The sequence below is a fragment of the Lampris incognitus genome, chromosome 18, assembly GCF_029633865.1.
Source record: "Lampris incognitus isolate fLamInc1 chromosome 18, fLamInc1.hap2, whole genome shotgun sequence".
In the NCBI taxonomy this organism is placed as follows: Eukaryota; Metazoa; Chordata; class Actinopteri; order Lampriformes; family Lampridae; genus Lampris; species Lampris incognitus.
The window spans coordinates 16,097,632-16,113,446 of NC_079228.1; the positions used below are offsets into that span (position 1 = coordinate 16,097,632).

General features: G+C 50.7%; 1 protein-coding gene across 1 annotated transcript in view; it reads right to left on the bottom strand.

The window, feature by feature from the left end:
• Positions 1-10,688, bottom strand: part of cspg5b (chondroitin sulfate proteoglycan 5b) — a 16,252-nt gene extending 5,564 nt beyond the window's left edge. The window contains 7 exon segments of the mRNA XM_056297976.1: positions 652-711; positions 1,830-1,886; positions 1,888-1,993; positions 3,296-3,368; positions 3,371-3,483; positions 5,674-6,460; positions 10,594-10,688. Of these exon segments, the coding sequence (XP_056153951.1) occupies positions 652-711; positions 1,830-1,886; positions 1,888-1,993; positions 3,296-3,368; positions 3,371-3,483; positions 5,674-6,460; positions 10,594-10,675 (1,278 nt within the window). The 5' untranslated portion in view covers positions 10,676-10,688.
• Between the last annotated feature and the right edge of the window lie 5,127 nt (positions 10,689-15,815).

Genomic DNA, 15,815 nt, shown 5'->3' on the forward strand with positions numbered 1-15,815 from the left:
CGTTTTCCATCGCCAGTATGCACACAATCAATACCAATGCAGATACAAACACATTAAATGATGCAGATGTGCATAAGCACGTAGAGAGGTGCAGACGCACACACACACAGGAAACACACACAGGAATCCTGCCAAAATTCAATTTACCTCCTGCTACTACATGCACAAATCATGGTGAGTTGGGGGGGGGGGGGGGGCGTTGTTGAACCTTGGTTTCTGCACAGGGACTGAACTCTATGCAGGAGGGATGCAGGGGGGGGGCAAGCAGTTAAGCTAAAATGGAGGCTTAGTTCTCATTGATTGTCTCACAGTTAGGTTTGTGTTGGAGCAGGAGTGGTGCGATAGGAGTGGGCCGTCTATGGCAGAGACTACAGCGGTAACGAGGCTCCCGGCCTCTGGGGTGCAGACAAGACTTCAGCAGTTTATAGAAAATAAGCAATTGTTAAAGGTATAGCGGAATTGGCATACTGTTGCTAGATGCAGATTTAGGGATGGATTGTTTTTCAGGGCGAGTGGAGTTAAGGGTTTGTTGCAAGCGGAGAGCCAAATTTGGCATTTATCAGTAGCTTGCGGGGGGGAGGGGGGGGTCAAAGCAAAGCCAGTAAGGAGAACTGCAGCGACGGGTAGCGTGAACAGTCTGGCTCTGCTTACCTGGTAGTGGTTATAAGGGTTTCTGGGCTTATATTCCCAGGTATAGCCGCTCACTGTTGGCTTCTCAAGAGACGAGCGAGTGTGAAAGCATTACACAAAATTACACACAAGCACACACACTAGCAAGAACACACACACGCGCACAAATACACATTCGTATATGCATACACGCACGCACATATCTGAAAGAAAATTACGTTGTCACATTTACAGTGTAGCAATGCAAACGAGATGTGTGTGTCTGCGCATGCGTGCGTGTTTGTGTGAAACATCTTTTTTTTTTTTTTTGCTTTTCCCCCCTTTTTCTCCCCAATTGTACCCAGCCAATTACCCCACTCTTCCGAGCCGTCCCGGTCGCTGCTCCACCCGCTCCGCCGATCCGGGGAGGGCTGCAGACTACCATATGCCTCCTCCCATACATGTGGAGTCACCAGCCGCTTCTTTTCACCTGACAGTGAGGCGTTTCACCAGGGGGGACGTAGCGCGTGGGAGGATCACGCTATTCCCCCCGGTTCCCCCTCCCCCGCTGAACAGGCGCCCCGACCAACCAGAGGAGGCGCTAGTGCAGCAACCAGGAGACATACCCACATCCGGCTTCCCACCCGCCAACTGTGTCTGTAGGGACGCCCGACCAAGCCGGAGGTAACATGGGGATTCGAACCGCCGATCCCCGTGCTGGTAGGCAACGGAATAGACCGCTACGCTACCCGGACGCCCCCGAGACAACGTCTTTTTAAGTCAGCTGTTGGGTGTTATCCGTTAGTTCAGTTCAGGCACACACAGTCAGTCAGGCACACACACCAACTGACAGGTACAGACAAATGCAACTTCAGCTCGAACGGACAGAACAGCACAGCACAGGGGAGGCCAGTGCACACGATGAGCAGAATGAGGCAAAAAGAGAAAGATAAATTAGAGGAAAGACACGAGAACAAAAAGGACAGCGCAGACAGACAGAGAAAAGAAAGAGGGGAGAGTCGGACGGAGAGGAGGAGAGAGGAGGAGTAGAGAGATGGACTGTTAAGAGCACACAGCAGTGAGGGGGGGGGGGAACACACACACACACACACACACACACACACACACACACACACACACACACACATGACAAAGTGAGAAAGAGGCAGAGCGGAGGAAGAGAGGACAGGAAAGAAGACGAGAGGAGAGGCTGGGCATACCTGACAGATAATGTTGTCATAGTACGCCAGGTTGTGGGCGTGAGCTTGGGAAGGGGGGTGGGGGGGTGTCACACAGTTTCCTTACGTTTGGCTGCGAGCCGTCCGCCGTCGTGGACACCGACAGGCCGTCCGTCTGCGGCTCGCCGCTCTGAGGGCGGTACTTACTGCGGGGGTCAGAGACAAGAGTCGTGCGATCAAAGACCATTTATGTTACAACCCCCCCCCCCCCCACGTGAGCAGAACCTCCTCCCCACGCTCTCGTCTTGCCCTCATCCTCGAGAGCTCGCTTAGCAGGGCTGGAGCAGGGAGCCTTGGGGCGAGACCGCCGGATATGGGTCACAACGTGCAAGCACACAACCGCAAGGACATGCACACGCAAAGGCAAGTGTACACAGACGCACATGCACTGTTCGTATGGATGCAATGAACAGATGTTTGCACGTACGTAAGCGTGCACACACACACACACACACACACACACACACACACACACACACACACACACAGCAACATATAAAACAGTTATCTAAACCTACATCATCACACTCATCACACACCAGCACGGCACACACACTCGCTCCGCCTGGCCTAGTTTAGTTTGATGTGATTAAATGGATGTTCTCACTGTTCCATCCACTGGCCACTTGACCACACTCGCCCTCGTCCTCGTCCCTCTGTGTAGCTCTGATTCTCTCTCTCCATCAAACTCCCTCCCTCTCTTTCTCTCAAGCTCATTGACTCAACTGCCTTTTCAGTCTTGCATGAATTTTTTTTTGGACCCCCCCCCCCACACACACGTTTTCTCTCCAGTTGCACCCGTTCAATTACCCCACTCTTCCGAGCCGTCCCGGTCGCTGCTCCACTCCCTCTGCCGATCCGGGGAGGGCTGCAGACTACCGCATGCCTCCTGCGATACATGTGGAGTCACCAGCCGCTTCTTTTCACCTGACAGTGAGGAGTTTCGCCAGGGGACGTAGCACGTGGGATGAACACGGTATTCTCCCCGCCCCCCGCTCTGAACAGGCACCCCGACTGACCAGAGGAGGCGCTAGTGCAGCGACCAGGACACATACCCACATCCGGCTTCCCACCCGCAGACACAGCCAATTGTGTCTGTAGGGATGCCCAACCAAGCCGGAGGTAACACGGGGATTTGAACTGGCGATCCCAGTGTTGGTAGGCAACGGAATAGACCGCTACGCTACCCGGACACCCTGTCTCGCACAACATTTGGCCTATCCTCTACAACCGGACTGTTATACGACCGATAGAATGACTGGAAATTGCACGCATACACACACACACACACACACACACACACACACACACACACACACACACACACACGCATCCGCTGTCAAATTACTCACCCATGTACCCCCCCCCCACCACCACCACTGCCACACAAATACACAAACCCAATAGAGGACCATTTCCACATTTTGCTCAAGGACATATATACACACCTGCGTTTGCGGAGGCGTTTGTTCTCGTTCTTAAGGCGGTGCAGCCTCTTGGCGAAGAAGACGATGATCATGAGAGGAGGAGGAGCACCAGGGAGGCCACGGCCACTACGACACACATCACCTGGAACTCTGTGACAGCCCAATCACAACGTGTGCCCTTGTTCCAGATATAGTCCTGCACATTGCACCTGGTTTGGAGGGAGAGACGGGTCAAGAGAGAGACAGACGAGGACAGGCCACAGAGAGGGGGAAGGAAAACAAAAAACAAAAACAAAGTGACAGAAAGCAAGAGATGGTCAATTGAAATTCCACCAAAGATGGACCAGAAACAGTAAGGGTAGACTAGGCAGCCATTTTGGCCTTCATTCAAAGTCCCCCCCCCTTTTTTTCTCCCCAGTTGTATCCCGCCAATTACCCCACTCTTCCGAGCCGTCCCGGTCGCTGCTCCACCCGCTGTGCCGACCCGGGGAGGGCTGCAGACGACCACATGTCTCCTCTGATACATGTGGAGTCGCCAGTCGCTTCTTTTCACCTGACAGTGAGGAGTTTCACCAGGGGGACGCAGCGCGTGGGAGGATCACGCTCTTCCCACCCAGTTGCCCAGAGAAGACGCTGGAGCAGCGGCTAGGACACATACCCACACCCGGCTTCCCGCTCGCAGACACGGCCAATTGTGTCTGTAGGGACGCCCGACCAAGCCGGAGGCAACACGTGGACTCGAACCGGCGATCCCAGCGGAACAGACCGCCACGCTACCCGGACGCCCTTCATTAAACGTTTTGATGTGATAAAGATAAGCTTAACCCCTCTCGGTTTTGTGCTCGGTCAGTGTTGACCTTCCTTCTCTTCAGACTTAGCGAGTGATATTCACGAGAGGCGTCGTGCTTCAACATGGCGGTAGCTCCTCTGCGGCGGCGTGCTGATCACACGTACAGTGAAAGAGGCCTGACCACAGTGACGGAGGTGAACACAGCCGGCAGAGGGCAGGGACTCAGACCGCAGCCTGCACCTTAATAAGATCAGAGGATAAGTATGTGTCGGTGTGCATGTGACATGCAGGCGCATGCATGTCTGTTTATTTTTGTGTGATAGCATGTGTGTTTGTGTGTGTGTGTGTTTGTGTGAGTGAGTGAGTGAGTGTGTGTGTGTGTGTGTGTGTAAATGGTTAAATGGTTAATTGATTGCATTTATATAGCACTGTTCTAGTTACAACAGCCACTCAAAGTGCTTTACAATCATTAATGCCTCACATTCCCTCACGCACGCACACGCACGCACACACATACACACACACATATACACTGAGGGCAGTGTCCGCCATGCAAGGCACCAACCAGCTCATCAGGAGCAGTTAGGGGCTTTGCACAGGGACACCTTGACATTTTTGCAAGAAGGAGCCGAGGATCGAACCGGCAACCCTCCAGTCACCAGACGACATGCTCCTGAGCCGCTGTCAACCCTAATGTGTGTGTGTGTGTGTGTGTGTGTGTGTGTGTGTGTGTGTGTGTGTGTGTGTGTGTGTGTGTGTGCTATTACTCAGCAGGTATGACAAGGTGAGAAGCAGCTAACCCCTAAGCTTACAGCAAGGCTGCATGCCAGAACAGATGGTGCTTTAAAGGCCTGTGTGTGTACATGTCTCTTTGTGTATTCTTGTGAGCGCCATTTGTGTGTCTTCATGTTCTTCGTGTCACTATTATACTATTGTCTTGCTCACTCTTTCTGTATGTGTTTGTGTGTGCTTGTGTGTGCGCACGTGTGTGTGTGTCTATGTGTGTGCATGAATGCATCTAGATCAGTATTCCACAGTCTACACACACACACACACACACACACACACACACACACACACACACACACACACACACACACACACACACACACATTCTCCCCCTTACCCAAAAAACTCCTAATCCCTTTGCAACCCTGCTGGGATCTTGACGAACCTTTGTGACACATTAAGCCACCCCGCTATCTGTGTGTGTGTGTGTGTGTGTGTGTGTGTGTGTGTGTGTGCACTGAGGCAACGAGGGGTTTGTCTGAACCCAGCCCTAATCTTATCTATTGTCCCAGAGAACAAAAACATGAATACTCATCCCACCAAGACAAATGGGGCTGTTGAAACCCCGCTACATTACTGTTCACCAGTCCGCCTCCAAACACCAAGAACCCACATGCAAATGAGTTTTCAAGGGAAAAATAAAATAAAGTCTGCATCAGAACCGTATCAGGAGCTTGGTGAATGAAGGGACACTTCTATGGCCAAGTTACTGAACTCAATAAATAACAGAATGACCAGCGCAGTTCCCTCAAAATCACAGCCTTCAACAATGAACCCATCCCGATTTTTCCATCGGAAAACTCCCAAGTGTTCACCTCACCTGCAGAAAGCTCCCATTCCTGCCACCACGGTACACACCCCTCCGTTGAAGCAGAAATTTGGATCCAGATCACACTGGGAAACACACACCCCTGGCCCAGAACGCACAAAGCCCAACCTGCAGCCATCAAGCCCCACGGCGCCCCCCAAACCTAACCCCTGACCCCTGTCGAGGCCTGGCATAGGCGAAGTGGGCAAGGGTCCACCGTCTCCGTCGGGCGTCTCGTTGTCAGGGACCGCAGGAGAACCAACCATGAGCGGGTTCTCATCTTCCATGTCGGCCGGGGGCGACGGAGAAGGGTCCGGATCGGGGGTCGTATCCAAGGCGGAGAGGTCATCGTCAGGTGAGAGGTAGTCATAGAAGTCGGAGAGCGTCCATGCAGTGGGGTCCGCCCCCTTCTGCTGCTGGGGCTGCAGGGCTTTGGGCCAGCCCAGGGAGACATCGGACATCGGCATGGTGTCGGGGGCGGGGCTGTGGAACTCTACGGTGATGACGTCATCGGACATGGCGTTGCTGGTCTGGTCTGAGCCCGCCCCTCCCGCAGTAAGCTCTTCGCCCATTGGTCCGTCGTCCTCCGAGAAGTCCAGCTGGACGTGTTTATGAGAGCGATGACGACTGGCGCCGCTGACCGGAAGTCCTGCGCCGAGCCCCGGCCCGGCTCCGATAAGGTGGTCTCTCTCCGCTGAGTCGTCGCTGATCAGCATCCTGGTGCCGAAGTCCTCCTTGTTAATCGATGACTGGTTGCGATGATGATGTCGCCGGTGGGCCGTGGCCAATGCGTGCCTCCCTGTCAGAGATGACAAGACGTTAATGGCACCTTTAAACGACGCAAAATGAAAATGAAACATGACAACTTGGAGCGAGAGTGTGTATTGTCTTGCACAACATGGAAGAGTATTGTCGTAATTTGTTCGTCATTCGGGACAGTTTGTACTCTCACAACTTGACCTCCCGGAATGCCGCTAGTGCACAACCCTCACACTTAACCTCTATCAAACATTTCAGGCAATCCAGTCCGCGGTGGTGTAGCGGTCTAAGCATCGGCTTTGTGTCGAGGCAGTTGCCCACTGGGGACCGGGGTTTGCGCCCCGGTCTCGTCAGATCCGGCTATGGCCGGACTCGATGAAGCAGCAATAATTGGCAGCGCTGTCTTCGGGAGGGGGGCGGAGTCGGCTTGTGTTCGTCACATGAATGCGTCTCTGTGTGTGTCAGGAAAAGCAGTGGTTCGACCTGGATTCACCTTGTCACGAAAGTGGGGAGGTGTCTCCTTCGAGACTGCCGGCCGGAGAGATGCAGATGGCGAATGCATGCAGGACGAGGGTGGGTGTTTGAATTAAAATAGGGATCGATTGGCCACTAAATTGGGAGAAATCAGAAATACATCAAAAAAAAATTTCAGGTAATCCAGCAGTAGATTCTCACTATTTTTAGCCATAAATAGATTCAATATGGTGTCTTTTATTGTTGTTGATGCCCACAAACTGGGTAAAAGAGTGCTGAAAATGGGGTTCCCAAATTAATCTACAAATTCATCTGAAGACTCATCTTCCTCCTTAAATCTGAATTTATCGCCACCGCTCCTTATAATAAATGCAAACTCAGATTTGAGTCAAAAAAAAATTTGGGATCCCAGAAAATCTGTTAACGAGGGTTCATTCATTCCCAAGCTGATTTATTGATGGAAGTCAGGAAGAGCGTCGGAGCCTATCCGGTGATCAGCCTGTGGATATGTGGGATTAGGCACGACGATCGACTAATGTGCTCTGGTGACCGAGTCAGGGCGAGGATTAGATTAGGATTTAGAGCTATATGTTTGAGGCTGACCAGCCAGAAAAAAAAGAGAATGACAGACCATCTGACAAATTTACTGACTCAGTGACTTACTGACTGACTCACTGGTCGCCAGAGAGACAGGACTGCGATCGAGAAAGAGAGGGGGAAAGAAAGAGAAAGAAGAACTTTGACGTGTAGTTTTATAGTTTGCAACGTTCTTACAATCTCAATTATCTGCAGGGGAAACTCTGAGACACACACACACACACACACACACACACACACACACACACACACACACACACACACACACACACGCCTACTCGTGTGGACACGTGTTTCCGTTGCCCTGTTGTGCCTGTGAGAACAGCCAAATTCCGCCAAATACTTGGCTTGGCGCGCGTTCTCCCACCGCCGCCCTGGATTCGTCGCGTCCAATGAGATCGCCGCGTTCGGCTTGTTTGATGGCAACGGTGCCATTCAGCGTCTGGCACTTCATTCAGGGCCGATAACAAAAACCATCCGAACGTGCCTCAAGTCACGAAGACCAGCGGCGGCTGAGGAACCATGCGATTTACTTCACACGCGCGCGCGCTGCTGTTGCCATGGTGAAATGTAAAGAGGTACCATGTTGAAAGGAGGAGCGGGGAGCAGGAGTCAGCGGAGAGACAGAGAGTCCTGTGTTCTCTTTCTCTCTCTCTCTCTCCTTCTCTCCTCTCTTTTTCCTCTCCATCTATCTTGCCAGTCATTTTATGACAAACACGTTTCTATGAAAATGCTCTTCCAATTGGCATGCTGCTTGGCGGGCAGAAACGGAGAAACCGAGAGCAATGGAGAGAGGCAGAACGCGGGAGAAAACGACAGACAGACTGACAGAGGGACTCACACCCTCTATTGATTGACACTGATTAAAAATCTCATCCCCTTGAGGCCCCTCATAAGGTTCAATGCATCAATTCATGGCTAGTTGGGACTCGGATGCTGCATCCTGCGGGTGGATGGGAGACGTATCAGAGAAGGACACGCACACATTACAAGAGTAAGACACACGCACGTACGTTCAGTTAGATTTTCAGCTGAGGAGAAGCCGAGGAATTTTGTCTCAATGCCTCACCCCTGGCATGATGCTAATCATGTCCTGACAAAATGGTCCTCCTGAGGTCATGGCGATGGTCAAAAACTGAACTGTCAAAGCAGACTTCACGTCCCAGCAGGTTAGGTAGAACAGGATTACAGGAAGGTGTCCTGTGTTTGTCCGCACCTGCTTCTATAAGCAACTATATCAACATGCATGTACATTACGTATATTTCACAATAGAAGCAGCAGAGCAGAGGACCACACTATAACCACACCCAATGACAACCCCCCCATTAAGTATCGCTAATTTGTCTTTAATGATCAACCCCTAATTGGGTTCTCTAATCACTGCCTGCATGCATGTCACCTCTCTCTCGCTCGGTACAGAGGCGAGTTCTCACTCCTTCCTGCTGAGTGTGTGCATGTGTGTGCGCGTGCACGTGGGGATATTTGTGCGTGTATTTGTGTATGAGAGATATAGATACAGAGAGAGAGAGAGAGACAAGGAGACGGCGAGAGGGAGTGAGACAGGCTGATCTGATCCTTTGTGACATATCGTAGCTTTGCGGAGCTACAGGGCAGATGGCTCTGCGGTATACAGTGACTGGACAATCGCGCGCGCACAGCAAGACACCCGTGTAGCGGGACCTTCTCCACATGCTGTTGTCTTTTCCACGTGCCCGCGTGCACGCACGTCCCCTCTTTTAATCTGTTCATGCTTGATGTGTAGGCATCGTCTGCTGGCCCACACTCCATTCATTAATTCTGCACTGGCATTAGTTCTTTTTCAAATCTTCTGGTAGCCGACGGGGGGGGGGGGTACCTATACGTGAATCTGAGCACCATTCGTCATTTAATGAGTGGTGCACCGGTGATGGATTATTGGTGTCAAGAGGGAGAAGAATATTTTCCAGAAAAAAAAGAAAAAAAAATCACTCCTCTACAGTTATCCCCGTAACTTTGCTAGGCAGCCAAAGAAATAATAGAAATAAGCTAATGTCCATTCTGTTTGTCTGTGTGCCCTCTGTCACCCTGTTGCTGGGCAGCGCCGTTACTTTGCCTCGGCGGTACAACCAGCCTCATACTCCGCGCGCGCGTGCGCGCGTGTACGTGGAGAAATGGACCGGCACCGGCGGTAAGCCTTGTGACATTTGATCCAGCTGGGTTTTGGGGTTTTATGTCCGTGTCGACGGAGAACATTAAAGATGCAGCAGGTGCTCCGTCCACCCGGCCTCCGGGGGCGCGCTTATTGGGTTTGAACGTCTCGGAAGTATTTAATTAATCAATCAATCAATCCGGCCATTGTCTTCGGACCGCCATTGAGCGTAGCAGCTGCAGCGCTCTGTAGGTCGCTGTCTGTCCACGGGAGCGTCTCTCTCACGGTACTACGCGCGAGCCAGCCTGCGCGAGCATCAGCTGGGGCCGACAGGCGGACGCGACTTCCGCCACGGCTAAAACCGACGGCGCGACTATCACCGACGACTAGCGTCTCTCTCCCGGCATTCCCACGGAGGAGGGAAGAGACAGGGGAAGGAGGGAGGGAGAAAGAGATCGGACTTTTATTTCCGTCTCCCCGTTTGCAACAGTCTCGTCCTCAAACGCGGGTTTTTATGCGTTTAGTCGTGGAATCCCCCACCGTGTTGCTTTACACATCGGTGCCCATGGCGATTATGTTTGCGAGTCGTCTCCGACACGAAAGCCGTACGCGCAACATATGGAGGTGCGATTTTGGTTTGCTTCGTCTCACCAAACACAAACACGAAGACATATGCGCGCGCACCCGCACAGACACACACATACTATACATTATATATATACATGTGTGTGTGTGTGTGTGTGTGTGAGAGAGAGAACCATTGCTGATGATTGCTTATGGCATGAAACAGGCTTTTACTGTCTCACAAAGAATTTACTTGACTCACTTGATTTTATGTATATATATATAAAATCAAGTGAGTCAATATATATATATATATATATATATAGACACAAACACACACAAGCACACACACACACACACACACACACACACACACACACAGGGCGGGACTGTGGTGCAGTGGACTTACCGTGAGCAGAGAGAGGCATAACGATCATTGAGATGGTCAGTAGCACCTGCCAGGATCCCCACCTACTGTCACCGCGCGCCATTCCTCAACTCTCCCAGTCAGACCAGTACAAACTCCAGCCACTTCCCTTTTTCTGTTGATTATTATTATTTTTCTAATCTTGCAGAGACGGAGAGCTTCGGTGGAGAGTCAGCCTTCGTATAATCTAAACGAGCGGCGGATCCTCAAAGTTCAAATGTTGCCCGTTTGAGCCATGTCGCCGTGATCCCCCGCCAACGTTTTGTCCCCTCCTCCGCAGAGCCTCTGGACCGTTAACGCCTTGGGCTCGGTCCCATCGTACCGCCCGGTGCTGTGTCGGTGCTGTGTCGGTCCTGTGTCGGTGTGTCTGACCTGGTCCGGCAGCACCGAGAGCGATGCGCGCGACCAGCCAAGGTCTGCAGACGAGGTTTAAAATGAGTCCGGTAAGCCTTCTGCTTTGGCCGCGAGGCGGTGGGCGGCACGCGAGTGCACTAACACACACACACACACACACACACACACACACACACACACACACACACACACACACACACACATTATATATATATATATATATATATATATATATATATATTATATATATATATATATACATACACACACACGTATAAAACTATTTAAATATATGTATACATACATACGCTGTATATATATTATACATACACACACTATATATATATATGTGTGTGTGTGTGTGTGTGTGTGTGTGTGTGTGTGTGTGTGTGTGTGTATGTATGTATAGTCTTTGTGTGACCGTGTAATAAGAGGGTACCTCTTCCTCATAACATACCTGCCAATATAAATAGCCTCATGGTTTGTATGGAATTGGTCTGGGTTGGGGATTTGTGTGGCATCTGTTGTCACAGAAAGTCAATATGCTCTATTTTACGCAATGGCTTGAGTGTGTTAGCAGTTTTGGATACTGTTTCCATAGAGTCGCTCTCTCGCTCTCGCTCTCTCTCTCTCTCTCTCTCTCTCTCTCTCTCTCTCTCTCTCTCTCTCTCTCTCTCTCTCTCTCTCTCTATATATATATATATATATATATATATAGTTAAATATAGATCGAATGTTTGTGGGGGTGCATGCAGCGTGTATGTGTGTGTGTGTGTGGGGTGGGGGTAATCCTCTTTGTATTCGTGTGATATGGGTTCCAGACATTACATCTGCTGTACTCCCCCACCCCACCCCACCCCCCACCTGACAAGAAACATATCCCCACTTGCTCTTTACTTGCCTACCCTCCCACAGCCCTTTAAATCACTCCTTCTCCTAACCCCCCCCCCATCTATTTATCCTTATCCCCCTCATGTTTTAGCTCCCCTCCAGTACCCCGACCTTAACCCCTACCTCTTCCTGTCACCGTCGCTTTCCCTGACACCTTACCACCTTTTGAACCCCTTCACACGGTGCAGCTTGTCGTCTCTCGTCATGTCATGTCACGACGCCTGAACATGTCACCCGTGACAGCACTGAGCCGGCGCTCAGCCATTTCTCCCCCAGCGGTTCTCAAGGTGTATGTCTACAGGGACTTGAGGGCCAAGCTCATTCAACTCGGTCCACTCCTTAAGTGAGACCTCCCCCGGACGCACCATCTCTACTACAAGATGTACTGTTTTCTCGCTCCTCCGTGTTGCTGGTGGAATATAATAAAATGCTTCTAGGGGGGCGGGTAACCAACTCCTCCTCACAATAGGATCATGTCGAGTCCGGTATGACGTCATTATGAATAAATACTCTGTTGCCTGTGAACAAGTTGCAGTTTTGCACAGTATATTCTGAATTAAGGGCAAATTGAGCCCTCCCGACCTCTGCTGTCTGCACCGCCTAGGGATCCCCATCAACCCCACCTAGCAAACCAACCCCAGTGGAATTGGACCGACAACCTGAACCCCTCGGTCTCAACGACAGGGAAGTGTGGATTTATGTGATGATGGGTTGACAGGGCAAGAGAAGAGAAAGAGTGAGATACAGGGGTGTGTGTGTGTGTGCGTGCGTGTGTGTGTGTGTGTGCATGTGCGTCAGATAGTAAGAGCGAGTGTTAAGAGAACGAGTGAGGAGATGGAGAGAGGTAGAGATAGAGGAAGAGAAAATGTTCACTGATGCATTGCCAAACAGAGCAGAACTAAATTGCATCGGCCCCCTATCTCCCCCACCCCCCACCCCCACCACACACAGACAAAATGCCGTCTCTCATGATAAATGCACACGCGCAGACGCAACCCCACAAGCACATACATTCATTCACACGTGCACGCACGCCCCCATCCTCGGGTCAACCCCATTCTCACCCTCCTCCTCCTCCTCTCCTCTGATGGGATGAAAAATGGTTGAAACCATCTTTTTCTGCTGCGCCGTTTACACAGTATGACCACACACAGCCTTGTGAATATCTATCGGTCCTCACTCCCCTCTCTCTCTCTCTCTCTCTCTCTCTCTCTCTCTCTCTCTCTCTCTCTCTCTCTCTCTCTCTCTCTCTCTCTCTCTCTCTCTCTCTCTCTCTCTCTCTCTCTTATCTCCCCTCTATTCATTCCAACATCTCACTTCGTCACCGGCAGGAGAGATGCTGAAGCTTTGGGAAACAAAAAGGGAAAGAGAGAGAGAGAGACAGAGAGATGGAGAAAGAGAGAGAGGGAGAGGGAGAGAGAGGGAGAGAGAGAGAAAGAGAGAGCAAGAATTGTGTCTTCTCCTGCAGGGGGAGCAGATGGATCTCTGCGAGAGGTAGAATGGGAGAATAGCACACCTTAGTGGATGCCAAGCTCCACTAAGGTGTGTGTGTGTGTGTGTGTGTGTGTGTGTGTGTGTGTGTGTGTGTGTGTGTGTGTGTGTGTGTGTGTGTGTGTGTGTGTGTGTGTGTGTGTGTGTGTGTGTGTTTATCAGCTCTGGCCAAAGCAGTTTTTCCATCCTGTTCCTGTGCTGAACAGTGAGCGGTGGACACAATGTCCAAATCCCTTCCGGTTTCTAGTCCGTATGTGGGCACATGCGGTTTGGTTTTTTGTGTACGTGTATGTGTATGTCTGTTTGCGTGCACGTGCAATGGTCCAGCAAGCACCGCATAGCTGTCAGGAACCAATGTGTATAGGCCCATTTTACCGTAGAGTCCCTACCATTATATTATATGTACTGCTAACAGTGAGTTTGAGCTCTCATGTCAATCATTGAAGGCTAAAATCTTTTTCTATTTATTTATATTTGGGCAGCATGGTGGCCAAGTGGCTAGCGCTGTTGCCTCACAGCAAGAAGGTCCTGGGTTCTAACCCCAGGCCATCCCAGGTCCTTTCTGTGTGGAGCTTGCATGTTCTCTGTGTGGGTTTCCTTCGGGCACTCTGGTTTTCTCCCACCATCAAAAAAGACATGCATGTTAGGGTTAATACTCCTGTCTGTGCCCCAGTGGTGGCTAGCCAGAACAGGGCGCTGCCCCTTCAAATATCATGTTAAATATAATTTAGTTGTATAATGCAAATAATTATGAAATAGACGTGTTTTTCAGTCTGTGAGCTCCTGTCAGCACCCATTAAATATTGGTTCCAAATCGTATTTGGTTGATTTCTGTCTGAATAAATATAGGGGCGCCGGCCAAACGATACCTTATATAAGCCCTCAAACTTGTGGCGAGCAGGTGACCTGAGGCTGCTGTCTGATTGGTTTCTTTAGATTTCCCATGGGGTGCAGTTATGTGCGCCCCAGACACTCCCACTTTTATTGGCAGCGAATTGGTATTGTTTTAATGTTTTTTTAGCTAATGTGATTGGACAATTCTCGTAGCGGTCAATCATGTTCAAACCCACCACGATGCCCCGTCTCCACTGCCAATCATCCACCGTCTACGAGCCCAGATAAAATCTATGGGCTACATTGTCCTTCTTAATAACTCTGTGTGGACATTAAAGCAGCTGTCAGGTGTGCTGCGTCAAGGTAAATTGCGCCCCCCCCCCAACATTTTTAGCACCAGCCGCCACTGCTGTGCCCCTGAGCAAGGCAATGGCAAGACGAACTGGAGTTGGTCCTCGAGTGCGGCACGGCGGCTGCCCGCTGCTCCTAGCTACACAGCTAGGATGGGTTAAATGCAGAGAGTAAATTTCATTTGTATGTATGTACAAAACACTAATAAAGAGTGTTCTATTCTATTATCTACCAAACTAAATCCTCTCTCCTACCTCCTCTTCTTGTTCTGATACGCTCCTTCACTAAACCTCTTCAATTTCTCTTCTTTTTTTGTTGCAATTTTCCACCTTTACTGGATGGTGATAGAGACGGGGAAAAAAGAGGAGAGAGAGAGAGGATGACATGCAGCAAAGGGCCTGAGCCGGATTCAAACCCAGGCCGCTGCGGTAAGGACTCAGTCTTATGTGGTACGCACTCTACCAGGTGAGCCAGTGGAGCGCCCCCAAGTTTTCTTCTTAGCAGTTATTTTAATACCTCTCTGGAGCGCTTCAGTCTGACGTGGTCATTCTGCGGGTATCTTGCTGCCAAACCATGGCTCTCAGCTCTGGACCATTTGCTGCCGCCTGTTTGTAATGGCTGCGAGCCGGGCCATTAAGTTCACACCTGTTGTTGCTCTTCGTGTAAGTCACCATGGAAAAAGAGGCCAACTAAATGTCTAAAAGGGGAACTGCGGATAAATACAATGAACCGGATAAGGTTGAGTTGGTGTTGACAGCCGACAACCTTAATCACTGGTTTTCCCCCATGTCAACAAACGCTGATTGTTGTACCTTTAATGAGCCCTCGGCCTCAAATACCGTGGTGTACCAGTCTGCCCGAGTACAAGTTAAGAGCCCATGAAAGGGATGGAGGATTCAAATTAAGGTACATCTGCACTGTGGCTGGATGTATAAAGTTGTCACACTAGCGCTGTCTGCCATCAGTCATCCAGTCACTCCACAAACAAAGCTATCAGGCAGCAGAAGTTACTGAACAAGGGCTGAACTATTTTGGGCAATACAATCATCCAGCATCAGGCTCAAGATGTCCAAAGAACAGCAAGTCTGGTGCTGCTCACCACTGGGCGGCACGGTGGCCCAGTGGTTAGCGCTGTCGCCTCACAGCAAGAAGGTCCTGGGGGTCATCCTCTGTGTGGAGTTTGCATATTCTCCCTGTGTCTGCGATGGGTTTTCTCCGGGTGCTCGGGTTTCCCCCACCATCATAAAGACATGCATGTTATGGTTAATACTCCTGTCTGTGCC